The sequence below is a fragment of the Silurus aristotelis genome (genome assembly GCF_946808225.1).
Source record: "Silurus aristotelis genome assembly, chromosome: 13".
Taxonomy (NCBI): Eukaryota; Metazoa; Chordata; class Actinopteri; order Siluriformes; family Siluridae; genus Silurus; species Silurus aristotelis.
Genome location: NC_139586.1, coordinates 5771869 through 5790945, shown reverse-complemented (window position 1 = coordinate 5790945; position 19077 = coordinate 5771869). Strand labels below are relative to the sequence as shown.

At 36.1% G+C, this 19077-nt stretch overlaps 1 protein-coding gene across 2 annotated transcripts in view; it reads right to left on the bottom strand.

The window, feature by feature from the left end:
- The window catches only part of prmt3 (protein arginine methyltransferase 3), a 76876-nt gene that overhangs the window by 13449 nt on the left and 44350 nt on the right, over positions 1–19077 (bottom strand). For both annotated transcript variants that reach the window (XM_083558182.1, XM_083558183.1), the window contains exons 11-13: positions 9869–9947; positions 5667–5854; positions 4259–4345 (exon numbers count right to left, since the gene is read on the bottom strand). In XM_083558182.1, coding sequence (XP_083414308.1) covers positions 4259–4345; positions 5667–5854; positions 9869–9947 — 354 coding nt within the window. The remainder of the gene's footprint in view (positions 1–4258; positions 4346–5666; positions 5855–9868; positions 9948–19077) is intronic.

Sequence of the window (19077 nt, the reverse complement as noted above, 5' to 3'; positions counted from 1 at the left end):
TTTTCTCACAGGAGAGGGGCAATGTGTGCCTTCATTCTACTGCTCCAGAATGTAAATATAAATGAATATAATATTTACACCTATTTTGTAAGATGAATACAAAATTGTAAGATGAATACGATTAACAGAGATAATGGCTGCATGTGTTCACTTGCCAATAAACACAAACACAATACATACAATATGTATGCAAAAACACATGACTAACACAATGACAAAGAAAGGGAAAAAAAAAATTATTTGCTTGTATATTGCAATTTTTTTCTGTTCAATAAATTTTTGCTTTCGTGTGCAATTTTCATGTGCGAGAAAGTACAAAGTTGCCGTCCCATGATGAAAATATGACCTGCTTTAGCTCAGGTGTCCCAGTAGTCTTTGCTGGAGGCTGTACATTTCATCACACAAACACACATGCTCTTTTGAGTCCTTGTAATTGCAACATTATGAGGAAATGAATTCCCAGTTGGAACAGCAGTAACAATATGATCCATTTCAGCTAAACTGTCCCAAGAGGCATACACAATCATATACCCCCCAACCACACACACACACACACACACACACACACACACACACACACACACACACACACACACACACACACACACACACAATTGTATAATTATGACACTGTGAGGACATAAGGGCATAATAGTTTATGGGCACTCCATCATGTTCTATTGTTTTCAAAATCCATGTGCTTCTGAATTAAACCAATATACACAAAAACACTTGTAGATGTGGATACTGTCAGGATGAAATGTCGATCTAAAACACCACTGTTTACTTTCAATTTTACATTTGTACACTTAAAACACTAAAAATGTGAGAAATTCGGTTCTTTTTTGGCAAGATAATAATTGGGGTCAAACATTTGATCAATCTTTACAAATTGAATATAATTCTCTCATTATATTTACACACAAAGCCTTTTCTGGCATCTTTTATACCACAAGTCCATGATCAAGTACCAGTATGAATGTAATGATTTGTAACTGTCCAAGAACATTAGAGAACATTATTACAAGAGATCTAGTTCACATACATACAGATTACAGGTTACATGTTTATATATGAGTGTGGGCATTTTATGTTACATATAATATTCAATACATCATATACGCTTATGTCATATACGTTTCCTCATGTCAGAGAGAACGACATTAAATAGAGTATAACCTGCCAGCTACAATACTAATCAAGATGAAGAATTATCAAGATGAATCTTACATTCAAATATTTTTTTCCCTCATCTTCACATCTTTGAAAAAGCTTTTACCTTTCAGGTGATAATGAGGATTTAATTTTGCCAGCTTTTGGAAACAATTTAATGATTTCCAGGGAACTGCTGATTAAGGTTATATACTGACATATATCCCCTTATTTTCCTTTTAAAAAATTCTATACTTGTACTACAAAAACGTATGTAGATTATTATAAACTATTAAATTATTATTATTATTATAAATATTAAATGTGCCATAAATTAACGCTAATTTCGGAAAATAATTCATACATAAAACGTCACAATATTTCCAATTGCTTGTTGAAAATGATTTCCCACGTCACCAAGGCGTTCCGTTCTTTTTATTTATTTAATTGTATGATTATTTCACTCAGCATGCAACTCGGTTCTACAACTCGACAAATCAGCACTGTGAAACCTGAGAATAGCGCGAGAGGAAATAGAAAAGGCGGACAGAAGAAAAGAAGAACACAAGGCGGGTTTTTTTTTTATTCTCATCAGAAGTGTCCGGCCTTCACGGGCGGCAAGGCGTCCAGGATAAGCAGTAAGCGCGCGCTGTCGTGCCCAGCCCGCGAGCAACACGACAAGCGGAGGGAAAATTAATAATTATCATCACGGCTATAACGCCGACCAGGGAGCAATTCATCATCTCGCTCTTTTCCGGCGCTATCGTGGCGGAGCAGCGCGTGCTGCAGCCAGATACAATTATGCGGCGCGAGCCTGCAGGAGAGGGCGGGCGCACGGGGCTAATGCGCTTTTGATGGGCTTTATTCGCGCGTGAGAGCGGTCACGCTCGGCCACACCGCTCACTTTTCTCTCTGGCGCGCGCGCACACAGCGCTCGCGCGCGCGCACGGGCTCTTCCCGTTACGTTCCGCCGCATTGGTAACGAACAAACAAGGTTTAATTCGAGAGGAAGAGACTTTACACGCGCTGGCACGAGCGCACACATTTCTGCGCCAAATAATAAAGACAATGCGAATACAGTGTCCGATTTACACCGTGCGCGCGCAGGACGCCCCCACCGACGAATTCACTTGTGTTTCTGTCATTTCTTTCTTATCCTCTCGTCTTGCCTTTTGTTTTTCTTCATACTCTCTCCATCCTTCATATTCTCCTCCTCCTTCATATTTCCTCCATGCTTCATATTCTGTCCATCTTTGTCCACTTTCGTTTTCTTTCCATCTTCTTTCTCTTTTCATTCTTTCTGCTTTTTTGGATTTTATTTGTGCGATTCTTTTCCTTTGTTGTTCTGTACCTCATTCTCTTTTCTCGTTTATTTTTTGTCATTTTCTGACATCCTCCACCTCTTTTTTCCCTTTTGTTCTATTCGTTTCACCCTGTCATGTCTGTTTTCACTTCTCTTACACACGCGTTCTTTCTTTACGTTTTTCTTCGTTTTTTATGTAGTGTGTGTGTGTGTGTGTGTGTGTGTGTGTGTGTGTGTGTGAGAAGGGCGCTGCTTCCCGCTGACCGACACTCCGGTGCACGGCGAGCGTTATTTGTCTTCGGTCTGCGCGAGCGCTGTGTGCTGTTCATTTAATGCAAGGTTAGGCAGACTGATGTGATGAATGGAGTGTCGGCTGAAGAATAAAAGCTCGCTCTCCATCATCAGGGGAGGTTTTTTTCTTTTTTTTTTTTTAAATAGTCTCATTTATTGCTACTTGAAATTGTACCAAAATTATGCTGAATATCAGTTCGTTGTGTTATAACCAGCCTACAGAATGAAAAGTTATTATATGCGTGTGTGGGAGGTTAAAACATGCATATATGTTAGAGGTGTATGGTATACACAAGGATTTAGATCGTGTGTGCGAAAGAGAGAGTAAAAGGGAGAGAGAGAAACGTGCAAAAAACAGGTTCTGCACATACACTTGAGAGGGAGAGAGGGAGAAAGAGAGAGAGAGAGAGAGAGAGAGAGAGAGAATTACAAACCTTTCCAGCATGGCAATGCCCCTGTTCACAAAGTTCTATGAACACATGGTGTGTTGTCATTGAAGTTGTAGATCATAGAACCCTGACCTCAACCCCACGGAGGACTGTGAAGGCCAGGTGGATACATACTTTTGGCCATTAAGTGTATAAATAAAGAAATCAACCTTTTTTAAACAAATTTACCCTCTGTTTTTAATGTAAAAAAAAGAACTGAATATTAAATGATAAAACATTTTGCTCAATTTTTGATTTAATGATAATGTCCTTATAATAAAGATTCTCTACATTTTCTTTGCATTCTTTATCTTGGTACAATGAAGCCCATTTCTGTACCAGTTAATGTACAATGTTGGCTTGCTTTTTTTTTTTTTTTTCCTTAAATGTATTGTTAAATATACCATTAAATGCACATCATTAAATGTAATTAATTGTATCACACACTGGATTAATGACAGTATCAAAATCTGTTTTAAAAAATCTGTTTAAAACCTAATATATCCAATGTTACATTTTTTTTAGGTTGTGTAGGAAACCCAGATACAAATTTAGATATTTTTGTTATTTGTAGTTCAAAAGACAGACAAACTAAAACATAAACTGAACTGATATTAACAAACTCCATTTCATCTGGTATACAAGACCAAAAGCAGGGAAAGAGATAATAACAGTTTATTGATTAATCTATAAAACCGATACCAGTGTGCTTGCAATGTGCCTGTGAGACAGGACTGGGGTAGGAACGAAAGGACAAATTTGTCCTCAAAAATGTAGTGTCATTGTTTTTTGTCTCTTTCACACACACACACACACACCCACACTGGAAAACACACACACACACACACACACACACACACACACACACACACACACACACACACACAAAAGTTTAGTTTATAAAGTAACTGTGAAGAGAAACACCTCATTCACCTGGTAAAGTGAGTGGGACTGAGATCGGCCATCAATCATTCAGGTGTCACCTGACCCATCTCAGCCAATCAAAGGCCTCATCCATCTCCTCTCCCCTAATTAATCTTCACTCTTGACAACCATGATTACTGTGTGTGTGTTAGTTACTCACAGTGCAGTTTGTGTTTGCTGTTATCTTCAAGGTAAAATCAGCAGTAAACTCCAGATCAGAGAGTGTGACAGAATTACAGTCTAATGTCTGTTGAGAACACACACACACACACACCACACACACACACACACACACACACACACACACACACACACACACACACACACACACACACACACACACACACAAACACACAAACACACAAACACACACGCACAGTAAAGCACACGTATGTTAGTTCTCCATTTAGCTACAATAAATGTAAAACTAGAAAACAACAAGTGTGTTTATTGTCCTATAATAATGGTTGTACTGCATCTGACCAAATTTAAGATGCCTCCAAAATTATTGGCCCCTTTAAAAATCATTATGTGAAATAATAAAGATAATACTATATAAGATATTTCTTATTAGAACTCCTATCAAAAAAATTTTATTTAACACTTCACCATTAAATACTTAAACAAATCAGCAGGATGGAAAAAAGTGCCAATAATGTTGAGGGACACTTTGCATTAACTTTATATTTTTTTATCACATGAAAATGGCTTATAAAAAGGCAAACAGTGTATAATAAACTAATACACTTGTGAATGCTAGTAACTTTAGACAACAACTAGACACAAAAATCATTATCACCCTAAAGGAAAAAGGGAGCTACTGTAACATTGCTCTTTAACAGAAACACCACCTTGTAATAATACTAATAATAATCCTACAGTATGTGCAGATTCCCGCATGTATTTAGCAATAATGACTGAGCATTTGGATTTACTATATCCATGACAAGATCCTTTTTCGACCGGCGCCTAATCCTACCATACCACCTTCGATTGTGGCTTAATTTTCACAAAGAAAAAAAGCAGTTAAATGTGTCATTGAGTAAAATGCAAAGAATCAGGATGGATTACATTCATACTTCTGACCCACTGAGCATTTCATTCTGCATTTCACATTCATTACAGTGATCGGGTAACCAAGAAAAACGTAAGAAAAGTTGTTTAATGTGGAATGTTTTGTATTTTAAGTGATGTTTGCGATTTGTGATCATTTTTTATATATAGCAGTATGATAGAAATACTTAGCAATTAAGAATTTAAAACTCATAACTGATAAAAGTACCAAAACAAAACATATCTTAGATTTCATTTCATTCCATGTGTTAATTACAGTTATTTAAATTACAGATTTTCCTTCAAACAATTAAAAAGGCAATATTTTTGCATTTAGTAAGAATACCCAAAAGCATTACCTTATTATTCAGTAAATATCATGGGTTAAATGGTAAACCTTTTTAATCTAAGGAGTTTTTGATGCACTTACAAACATTCTAAATTCTTAAGCTTGACAAAGGGAATAGTAATTACATAAAGAATATGACCGCTGAACCACAATGAATGTACTGTACCTGAATTACACTCGACTCTGAAATGACAGTTTCAGGTTTCAAAACCTCGACCACTGCTTCAGGAATCACTGCTTTCTTCATACACAGCATCTTAAAGCCATAGACATCATCCCAGAATGCAATATGATCATTGTGCTTGTCAGCATCGCTCACTGCTGCTAAGCTAATGGTACATAGATCAGGATAAACTGAGAACAAGAAGGAGAAAACAACAAAGAAAACAGCAAGAAAGAAACAATGTTACATTTATTAAAATACATATATTTATTAAAACTGTTTTTAACTGTATTAAAAAAACAGTAAATAAATAATATATAAATACAGACACACACACACACACACACACACACACACACACACACACACACACACACACACACACACACACAAAAATAAGAATATATTCACAATCTTTACAATCACAGAGAAGATATGTGTATATGTATATCCTTCTGTGTAAACAGCCAGAAGCCAAAACAGCTTCTGGCAAAGAGAAAATCTGAATTAACTGGTCATAAATGCTCGCCGTACATTCATCAGTTTTAATGCGTTTTATGGTCATAAGAAAAGCGCTTAAAGCTAAGCTTACTTCCCGCTGTGGAAGCTACAAATGCTACATGCTAATGGTAGATTTACTAATGCCATCTAATGAACGCTGAGGTCTCTCTCTTTCTCAGCCATCTACACAGATCCCAAATAAAACAAGTCCAAAACAACAATATACACCCAGTTTATAACCATAATGTAACCATAAGGTATTTGCAAGTGCTGTCTAGCAAAAAAAACAAGGGGCTTAAATGAGAAATAATTTCAAAAATAATTATAAAAAAAATGAATTCAATGTGTTTCTAATGCATTATTAAAATGTTTGGGAAAAAAAAAATAGCATGTACACAATATTGATGAAAATGTTATGATGTGCAGATTTGGTGCTGATTAATGAATAAATACATTTAAATCCAATAATTAATTAATACCAAAATAGTTAGAAGCCAAACAGGACAAAAAAAGTCTGTAAATATATAATATGTAAATACAGAACATGTATAAAACTATTAAGGAGGAACAAAAGGAATAAGGCAAGAAAATATTAAGTCCCTGTGCATGTGACATTGTCTCTCAAAAAGGACAGGAGAGGACAGATATTTACAGAATAATACGCACAATGCAAACATGGCTCTCCCTTTTACTCTCTCACCACTTCACAGGGGTCTAACTGCAGTGATCTTATAGTGCTGATTGGGTAACAGGACGTCCCACTGCAAGTGAGTGAGCAAGAGAAAGAGGCCGTATTCCAAGATTCATAGCTTTGACATTATTGTCCTTCTCAAGCCAGTGCTCACAGCCCGTTTATCACCTCACGCTCGACCATGAAGAGGTGCAGGGAAATGAACCTTCATCATGAGGAAGGATGAGGGGGGAGAGAGCGAGAGAGAGAGCGAGAGAGAGAGAGAGAGAGAGAGAGAGAGAGAGAGAGAGAGAGAGAGAGAGAGAGAGAGAGAGAGAGAGGGAGGGTTGTTAAAGATGAGATGGGAGAAAGAGGGGTTTAATACTATAAAGGTGAGCTATAATAAAGACAGAAGAGGAAAAAAAAGAGTAAAGCTTTTATACTTTTTTCAATTTGTGTATTTATTCCTCACCAGCCCACCCTATCTTCATTCAGACTCACCCTTCTCATCATCTACCCTTATTTAACCTGTTTCTGTGTAAGTTGCTGCATTGATGCCATCAGAAGTCTCAGGTTTCTCTTACTCTCAATCCCCAAATATCATTAATTTCTAATTTAAAAAAGACTGCTGATAAAAGTCTGGATAGACATGACAGATTTTAATTGTGCTACATAACTAAGTTGGTATTAGTATACACACTGTATGTGTAATTGCCGTAGGTGCAAACATTAAAATTAAACATTAAAAGATTCCATCATAGTCTGATAAAGGCTTAGGAGAAAAAAGTCTATAAAGCAAGTTTGAGACCTAATCGGTGCAGGAACGAAGGAAAGAAAGAAACTGTCATTAGCAAAGGGAATCACAAGTGTGTGTGTGTGTGTGTGTACAGACTGTCAACAGAGTTATCAGGAAAGAGAATAAAGACGATTACAAGGGTATGATTGTGTAGGCTGATTAGACAGCCGTACACTACTTAGACAAATAGCATCATCATAGTCCTTTCACATAGTCATGTGATAAACCTCCTGTCTGGTCTGATTAAAAATCTGATTCATTCACAGCTAATGTTTTTTTCCCCTCTCTCTTATAGAGAAGCAATCATTCCAATAAGGCTTTTCTCTTACTCACACTTTCTCTACTTTATATTTGCTATATAAAAAAAACAATATTAAGAGCAGCAATTCATTCTCTCTCTCTCTCTCTCTCTCTCTCTCTCTCTCTCTCTCTCTCTCTCTCTCTCTCTCTCTCTCTCTCTCAAAACACTCTCAAAACACTCTCAAAACACTCTCAAAACACTCTCCTCGTCCACTATCAGGAGCAATGACCCTCTTTTTATCCCCATTCTTGCTGAAGCAGTAAAGACCAGGCGCACAAATCACGCACGCACGCGCTCAAACTCATACACACAGGGCCATATACTGAATCTGACAATTCAACAACACTCAAATGTACTATGCAACAGAGTGATAGTAAAGACTATATACATTCCCTTCAGCACCACTGGTTTGATAATACAGTAATCCCCCGTTTATTGTGGTGGTTATGTTTCTGCGACAAACAAAAAACCGTGATAAACAGAGGCCACCCCAAAAATGCTATTTTATGTATAAAGTACTTTACTGTATTACATTTTAATTCATTTTTCTAAATAATAATTATATTTTTATTAATAATTTACATTATTTCACCAATAAACTCCATAAAAACAATTCCCTTACTAGGAAAAATTAGCTAAACAAATTAGTTATGTGGCAAATGCAATTCCGCGATAAACTGGTGGCAGGAGATTCTAAATCTTTGGAGCGATACACTCTGGTCAGATGAAACAAAATAGTCTTTAGCAATAATTCAGCTGAAAATTGGAGAATAAAGGGTTGTGTTCTTTTTTGCAATAGATAATGAGGCATTAAATGTTACTGAAGTAGCATGAATTGAGTGATGTTCTAAAACACAATCAAAGCAAATTTAAATTGACTGATCAAATACTGAATCTGGGTAGAAGATGGATTTTTCAACAAAACAACAACCATTAACCTGCTACCACAATCATTTCTATGGACAACCTACAAACGTGTCACAATCAACACTGGCTTTGCATAGTAGTAATTTGTGGTGTTCATTTTATTAAGTGGAAGTTAAAGAGGAAGCAATTGTGTCTAAAAAAGTGTCTGTCAGAGGTGTCTGAATACTTATTTCTTATTCACTTATTTCACTGAAAATAAGGATAAAAATAAAAGAGCACAATTTATACGGTCATTAAAAATGTTATGCTCCAGTCTGAGATTTTGCCATTTCAATCGGACAAAATGTAAATATGTGTAATAAATATATTTATATTTATAGATTGGCTGCCATATATGGACAAAAATATTACATTTTTAAATCATCTGGAAAAAGTTTTTATAAAAAATATTAGACTTGATTTTACAATCATCCCAAAATCTGTTATATTAAAATATTTACTATAATCAAGAAATTGATTCATCTTACAGTAGACATTATTATTGTAGTGGTACAGCATGCCATTTCAATTTCAGCTGCAAAAAAAAAAGCCAGATATAATGTAGCACACGGCTGTATTTCCATATTTCCTAAAGAAAGATTAACTACGTATTCCCCAATTAAACTTCTTAAGAAAATGTAATGACACTAAATTGGTTTCACACATCTTTTTTTCAGTATCTGACCTTGCACAACTCATCTTTTGTCAGTCTAATATCTAATAACAGTGTTTTACAGCTCCTGTGTGTGTGTGTGTGTGTGTGTGTGTGTGTGTGTTTTAGCTTTGTGGTCCTGTCCTAATGACCTTGAGTTTACAGTGTGAATCACTCTTTACTGCCGCATCATTGTGAGATGTTGTTTATCACACCACATAAAGCCGCTTTTCCCTCCATAATGCTTTCTTTGCCAAAACTCAAATAATATATAAACTCATACTCTTTTTCTGCTGTCCACTTAAAAAAGCAGAGTTTCTGCTATGTTCTAAATTTGCACTTGTAACAGGCATACACACAAACCACACAATCCACTCACCTGAACCTCTCTCAGTGAGGTATCGATCCCTGGCGAAGATCACTGAATCCAACATTGACTCAAAAAGGAGGAAGTAGCCCTGTACCGAAAAACAGAACAATTTAGAAATTATAACACCCTTCCTCCATAACGTTATAATGGGCATTTAAAGCATTTCCCAAGTCCAAATTAGAGTAAAAAAAAAAAAAAAAAAAAAAAAAACATGGCCAATATTACAAATATTTAAAAACACTAATGATCTTGGATCTAGTAACTGGTCCACAGCCTCATAAATGACACTGTAAAAGGGTTTTGTTATGCATCACGATGTGGAACTTCATATCATACATCATTTGGGAAAAGAAAAAATAAACAAATAGAAAACAAAATGTAATGTTCAAATGCACACAGTCCTTAAAACCACAACTGGAAAAAATGTTTGTGGTCAGATGAGACTAAAACAAGCACAAACTCTGTATAAAACAGTGTTTTGGGGAATGTTTGGGTTTTGAGATGGGCAAATTTAAGTTCCAAAACAAAAAGCCTGCTTTATCTGTGTTTTAAATGATTTGTTAAATTGCAAAAAAAAAAAAAATTATGGTTTATATATATATATATTTTTTTATATTATAATTGTTTTTTTTATTTTTTTATATTTGTATACCATATGCATAAATGTAACTGCTTTATACTGTCTTATATTAACAAACATGCTTCAGAGTTAAACAAGTTGCTTTTTGGCAAGTCAGCATTAAAGTTTACCAGAGTTAGGACAATTTATTCGAGGATTTTCAGGATTGTCTTGGACCCTAAAACCTGTTTGCCTCCACCAAGGGGTACATATGTTTAGGAAACCAAATAAATATTTGATATAGAACTGTCAGTTCCTGTATTAATGTCTTTTAAATATCTTTGTACATAACAAAAAGGTTCAAATGGTTAAATACAAGCAGTTTTTAGAAAACCAAAAGAACAGTGTAGATTTTGTCCTGTCATGTGGGTTTCAGCAACAAATATATTTAAAATATTTAATGATATAATAGATTATTCATATGTTTTAGAGATCACCATCAACACAACTTGAATACATACACATTCACACACACACCAGATTATCACCCATGTCCCTACATACATGATTGCCCAGGGTCCTTTCTCCCCCTCTGACCCCTATCTGACCCCAGTTCAGCTTCAGCAGACGCCATGTTCTCCCTGTTACTCCATATCTGCTGAAACAGTGATTTATCCACTGGCTTTGTCCTGAACTGATGAATAGATAAATGTTGGACAATTCTATACTATAATCCCCTCTCCTACTCACAGCTCTATAGTGCCTTAGTTTGAAACACTTATATTTCAACAAATATGACCTATGGACCAAGTCAGGTCCATTATTATTGGCAGCCAGTGTAAGGATGAGTAAAATAAATCTAAGTAAATAAGTCTTTACTTGCTATACACAGAAAATATATTAGTATAATTTTTTCATAAAATGTATTCAAAGAGAAAAAACAACAACACCGTGTTAGAGGTGTTCTGCATTTCACTGGACTGACAGGTCAATCTCTCCGACTATTGTTCTATAATCCATTTGTCCATCATTGTTACAGTGCGTCTTTACAACAAATAATGTAACCCTCTTTAAACTATATATACATGTGTGGATCTTACTCCCAATTCTTCAGGTCTGTGGCTTGTGTGTTTGGTGTGGTGTGTGTGTGTGTGTGTGTGTGTGTGTGTGCGTGCGCGCACGTGTCCTTGCTCCCTCTCTCTGGTTCGCTTTTTAACACACTCAGCATTGGACTGATGGCTAACGCTCGCCGCCGTGTAATTTAGAACCCAATTTCACACGCGGCTGCTTCCTCCGCAGTGTGTGTGTGTGTGTGTGTGTGTGTGTGTGTGTGTGTGTGTGTGTGTGTGTGTGTGAGTGTGTGAGTGTGTAAGAGAGAGAGAGAGAGAGAGAGAGAGAGAGAGAGAGAGAGAGAGAGAGAGAGAGAGAGAGAGAGAGAGAGAGAGAGAGAGAGAGAGAGAGAGAGAGAGAATTAGAGGGAGAGGGAGCGAGAGAAGGAGGAAGATTCCAGAAAGCAGAGGAGTGACACATCCCAAGGTACTGAAGGCCCTGAGTGAAGACTCGTTTAATTATTAATTACTAAAACAAGGTGTGATCTCCACCTGGCATTGCTGAGAGGTAAATACAAAGCCAGTGAAGTGGATCGCAATAATGACAGTGTATTGATTCAGATCAACTTTACACACACACACACACACACACACACACACACACCCACCCACCCACCCACCCCACTCATGTGCTGCTCTGCATGTAAACAAGTTGACATGGCTCCTCTGCCAGACTGGGCACGCTCATTATAGCATGTTAATGCTAATTTCAAGGCATCGCGTGCATGAATAAAGCTACATCTCCATCCAGCTTTTGCACTTGAGAAATTCTTCCAACATAATCTTTTACAAAGCACCACTTCAATGGTACACATTTTAGGTAACAGTGTAGAGTATAGCTAATGTATTTCTATTATTTCATCCTTGATTATATGCAGCATCTAGATGCTCTGCCAATATTCCAAAGTGCTTTTAAGTCACAAAAATTCCTCATCTTAATAAATTGAACCCTGAATAATCAAGTCTGATTATGCAATATAATGAAAGAATAGTTTTGGTATGATGAGAAATAGAGAAGTACATTCTGTTTGAATTATATGGTTTTACGTATCAGAACGTACAAATCTTTTGATCCTCAGTGGGTTTTAGAATTAGGTAAATGAATCCTCAGATAAAAAACACAAATTACACCATGTCATTACAGTTAGTTCCTGCCTTATAATGGAGATTCGTGCGAATGACCACATCGTAACTTGAAAATATCATAAGTCGAGACATGGCCTAACCTACCTAGGAGTCATTAAGGATGGTGATCGGTATGGGGTAGTATACTGTAATTTGTTAATAACTGAACCAATTACAGTGCAGAATTTAGCAAAACAGAGCAATTTACAGTAACAATGTATAAACTATACAGTATATATGCATGTGGTAGCGGGCACATGGACAAGCGCCAGTTTGTGAGTGGAGCGCAGAGCATACTCAGCTTCATGGCCTGCCGTGCAAGACTTTAAATATTTTTAAAATTTTTCCATCATCATAAGATAAAAAAATCTAAGTCAGACCATCGTAACACAGGAACCATCTGTATTTATTTTAAGAAGATCAAACCAAAATGGAGAAACGCTTGTAGAACCACCTTTTGCAGCAGGGTATGAATTTATCAGTCTCTTACATCATTGTGGAAGAATTTTGGCTTACTTTTCTTTAAAATGTTGCTTCAGTTCAGTGAGGTTTGTAAGCTCTCTAAATGTCCTGAAACAGAATTTCTACCAGTGTGATGACTTCTCGACCTTGACAGGTCTATTGCAACAACTGTTCTTTTTTAGCCATTCAGTTGTAGATTTGCTGATCTGCTTGGGATCATTGTCCTGTTGCATGAACCAATTTTGTCCAAGCTTTAGCTATGGGCCAAATATCCTTACATTTGAATTTATGTTGCCCAGGACCTGTGGTTGCAAAACAAGCCCAAATTATCACCCCTTCACTGCTGGGCCTGACGGCTGGTATAAGGTATTTGTGCTGACATACTGTGTTTAATTTTTTTCCCAAAACATGGGGCATTATATCCAAAAACCTTTACTTTGGACTCATCTGTTCAAAGGACATTGTTCCAGAAATCTTACGGTTTGCTTAGATGCAACTTTGCAAACCTAAGCCATAGCGTTATGCGCCTTTTAGAGAGAATAGGCTTTTTCCTGGCAACTCTTCCAAACAAACCATACTTGTTCAGTCTTTTTCTAATAGAACGGTCATGAACTTTAACTATGAACTTTAGTTAGTATAAAACATGCTAACTGAGTTCTATAGAGTCTAGAATGAAACTCTTGAGTTTTTTGCAATATTTCCAAACACTGGCCTGACGTTGCTGAGATGTCCACTCCTGGGAAGACTGGCAAATTTAAATCTTTTCCACATAATGTTCCTCACTGCAAAATGACGGAATATAAATTGTTTGGAAATGGCCTTATAACCCTTAACAGATTGATGGGCAAACACATTTGCTTCTTTAAGATCACTGCTGACAGCTAACACACACCTGAAGGCTGCAGACAAGCAAACTGCTAAAACTCTGTCTTTTATAGAGCTGGTCACACTTACTGATGATCAATTAATTAGGGGCATTCGATAGAGAGACTTGATAATGTTAAGATCAGGGTTGTGTGGGGGGTAAAACTATTACTTCCAGGATTCCTTGTTCTTCTCTATGCTGAAGAGATTTACAAATGACATTAGTTCTAAGTTTGGGGTTCACACAGTCTAATAGTCCTTCAGGGGCCTGTTGGCAAAATCCATTTGGTCTTTGTCCCATCTATACACAGGATCTCCTGAGCTCAGTCAGAGTGACCATTGGGTTCTAGCTCACCTCTCTTACTAAAGCCTTTCTGCCCTGATTGCTCAGTTTGGTTTGCTGACCAGCTCTTAGAAGAGTCCTGGTTGTACCATGCTTCTTGCATTTAAGAATTGTAGATTCCACTGTGCTCTCAGGAATCTTTAGTGCAACAGCAACATTTTTTAAGCCTTCCCAAAATCTGTGCCTTGCAGGCAGTTCCTATGGCCTCATGGCTTGGTTTTTGTTCTGATATGCATTGTCAGATGTGAGACCTTCTATAAATAGGTGTGTGTCTTCCTAAATCATGACCAATCAATAAACCTCTTAAAAGAAAATCTCAGCAATGAACAAGAGAAATAGTAGACAGAAGAATAGTAAAGCTTATTTGTTGTAGCAAAGGGTTTGAATACTTATGTACATGTAATATTAAAATTCTTTATTTAAATTCTTTATAAAAAAGAAAGTTTGGGCATTTCAAGAATTCTGATTTCACATTGTCATTGCAGTGTTGAAATAATATAAAGAAAATAATTTGAATGATTAGGTAATATTAAAATAAGGTGCCATGTTGAACATTCCCTGGTCAGTATGAGAAAATTTCACTTAAAGCACGAAATTTTACCTGCTCTAAAATAAGATACACAGATTTGTATGGTCCTGTCAAGCAGACAAAAAGCCTCTACTTTTTTCCCACGTTTTAACCCCGCGGCTTAAAAAACGAAGCGGCTAATTTATTAATTTTTCCTGGGTTTTTCCCGGTTTCACAAACTTCAAGCCAAAAAACTGAACCCCATAACATTAGACCAATGAAATTTCCGAACGGAAATGAAAAGACGCACCTCACCTGTGTTCTGAGCTGCACGGCATCGGGAGAAAAAACTTCCATCGGGTGATTTTTAAACGCACGACGATGCCAAAAAATAAACTCCCGAGAGAAATAGTTGTGAAAGGAAGGAGGAAGACAGTGAACAATGACTTTCTTGGTCGGCTACTGTTTAGATACAAGCCGCTGTAACATGTTGAGTCAGGGTGAAGGGAGAGCTCGCTTGTGGCATGCTATTCCCAAAATACCGCTATGCTCCTAAAGGAAGTGCAACATATTTCACCCGTTACACCGTCTGTAAGGTGTCTTTCATTAAAGCCTGTGTAAAGTACATTAGTGTAGACACCTGCGGCTTATAGACAGGTGCGGCTTATTTATGTTAAAAATAAAAATATTTGTAAAATTCAGGCTTATATATGGGTGCGCTTTATAGTCCGGAAATTACGGTACTCACTTTTGTTGCCAGCTATTTTGACAATAATGGCTGTATTTTGAGTTGTTAAGGACAGCAAATCTGTACTGCTATACAAGCTGCACACTGACCACTCTAACATTTAATTTCTGTAGTATTGTCCTTTGAGAAGATATACAAAAATAGTTACTAAAATGTGAGGGGTGTTATATATATATATATATATATATAAATCAAGTTTATTTCTATAGCGCTTTTCACAACAGACATTGTCTCAAAGCAGCTTTACAGAAATCAACAGTTAAAGTGAATGGTGTGCATTTATCCCTGATGAGCAAGCCATGGCGACTGTATATACATACACACACACAATATATATATATATATATATATATATATATATATATATATATATATATATATATATATATATATATACACACAGTGCCTTGCGAAAGTATTCGACCCCCTTGAACTTTGCGACCTTCTGCCACATTTCAGGCTTCAAACATAAAGATATAAAACTGTAATTTTTTGTGAAGAATCAACAACAAAGTGGGACACAATCATGAAGTGGAACGAAATTTATTGGATATTTCTAACTTTTTTAACAAATAAAAAACTGAAAAATTGGGCGTGCAAAATTATTCAGCCCCCTTAAGTTAATACTTTGTAGCGCCACCTTTTGCTGTGATTACAGCTGTAAGTCGCTTGGGGTATGTCTCTATCAGTTTTGCACATCGAGAGACTGAAATTTTTGCCCATTCCTCCTTGCAAAACAGCTCGAGCTCAGTGAGGTTGGATGGACAGCATTTGTGAACAGCAGTTTTCAGTTCTTTCCACAGATTCTCGATTGGATTCAGGTCTGGACTTTGACTTGGCCATTCTAACACCTGGATATGTTTATTTGTGAACCATTCCATTGTAGATTTTGCTTTATGTTTTGGATTATTGTCTTGTTGGAAGACAAATCTCCCTCCCAGTCTCAGGTCTTTTGCAGACTCCATCAGGTTTTCTTCCAGAATGGTCCTGTATTTGGCTCCATCCATCTTCCCATCAATTTTAACCATCTTCCCTGTCCCTGCTGAAGAAAAGCAGGCCCAAACCATGATGCTGCCACCACCATGTTTGACAGTGGGGATGGTGTGTTCAGGGAGATGAGCTGTGTTGCTTTTACACCAAAAACTTAACGTTTTGCATTGTTGCCAAAAAGTTTGATTTTGGTTTCATCTGACCAGAGCACCTTCTTCCACATGTTTGGTGTGTCTCCCAGGTGGCTTGTGGCAAACTTTAAACAACACTTTTTATGGATATCTTTAAGAAATGGCTTCTTCTGGCCACTCTTCCATAAAGGCCAGATTTGTGCAGTATACGACTGATTGTTGTCCTATGGACAGAGTCTCCCACCTCAGCTGTAGATCTCTGCAGTTCATCCAGAGTGATCATGGGCCTCTTGGCTGCATCTCTGATCAGTCTTCTCCTTGTATGAGCTGAAAGTTTAGAGGGACGGCCTGGTCTTGGTAGACTTGCAGTGGTCTGATACTCCTTCCATTTCAATATTATCGCTTGCACAGTGCTCCTTGGGATGTTTAAAGCTTGGGAAATCTTTTTGTATCCAAATCTGGCTTTAAACGTCTCCACAACAGTATCTCAGACCTGCCTGGTGTGTTCCTTGTTCTTCATGATGCTCTCTGCACTTTAAACGGACCTCTGAGACTATCACAGTGCAGGTGCATTTATACGGAGACTTGATTACACACAGGTGGATTCTATTTATCATCATTAGTCATTTAGGTCAACATTGGATCATTCAGAGATCCTCACTGAACTTCTGGAGAGAGTTTGCTGCACTGAAAGTAAGGGGGCTGAATAATTTTGCACGCCCAATTTTTCAGTTTTTTATTTGTTAAAAAAGTTTGAAATATCCAATAAATTTCGTTCCACTTCATGATTGTGTCCCACTTGTTGTTGATTCTTCACAAAAAATTACAGTTTCATATCTTTATGTTTGAAGCCTGAAATGTGGCAAAAGGTCGCAAAGTTCAAGGGGGCCGAATACTTTCGCAAGGCTCTGTATGTATATATATATATGGAGATATATATATATATATATATATATATATATATATCTGTATATATATATATATATATATATATATATATATATATATATATATATATATATATATATATATATATATATATATATATATATATATATATATATCTCCATATATATATATATATATATATATATATATATATATATATATATATCTCCATATATATATATATATATATATATATATATATATATATATCTCCATATATATATATATATATATATATATATATATATATATATATATATATATATATATATATATATATATATATATATTTATATATATATATATATATATATATATATATATATATATATAAATTCATTAGTGCAAATTATTCCAAACAATTATATTCTTTAAGGTTTTTTACTGATTCCCATTCTCTATAAATATATCACACCAAGAACCCACCATGGATTTATGACTGAAGCCTGAGCTAAGGATCTACGCTGCTAATGAAATGCTAAAATGAAATGCTAATGCTAATGCAATCTGAACAGCAGCACTGGGGGTTGTTAAATGAATTACCCCATTATCACCCATCATGCAAGGACCTAAACACACACACAAACACATTTGCATAGTCAAACACACATAAAAACACATGAGCACAATGATTACTGGGCTTGAAGCTCTCGAACCAAGACATAAAGTTAAGAAATATTAATATTAAAATTTGTTTCAAAAGTATAAAACAAGCAGAAGTGTGGTGATTTGTCACCCAACTCTATTCCCTTACAAGAAAGTCAGACGTGTAGCATTCACATTACCGAGCAGCAGAGGCTCAGCACTCAGTAACCGTGAGATCAGTTTCGGAGTTGTATAATAGAAAAGTCTTTAACAAATTCACAGTACAAAAGGAAATGCTACAATAATTTCTAAATAATTTCTATTTCATGGATGTCATGGATCATAATGGAAATAAAAAAAAAAGAACTATACTTTGTTCTTTCACAAGGATGCAAAATAAAGCAGTAAACTTTATTTCATTAGCAAACATTTTAGTCATCACCATGTTTGAAATAAACTAATTTAGGGGGATAAAGCAAGGGGGTGAAAGTGTATGCAATTACAACTTGTCTTGTAGGTGATATGATTCATGTTGCAAACATTCGCACATTTAAAAAGTACTTTTGAAATGCACAAACACATTTTAAAAATGAGCTTGACATGTATTTGATTTAAGTTACAGATTAAATGAAAATGTCTCCACGAATGATATAAAGTTCACTAAAATTAAGGTATGAGACATTATTCTGAGCCACATACAGTAAAAAAAAAAAACTTTACTTATGTCTCCAAAGTTGCAAAGCTGCATTTGTCATCAAAACAGCACATAACCTTGGTCAGACTTTACAAGCCTTCCAATCAATGTTTGTTTTTAAGGCTTGCAATATTAATAAATGTACTGCCATT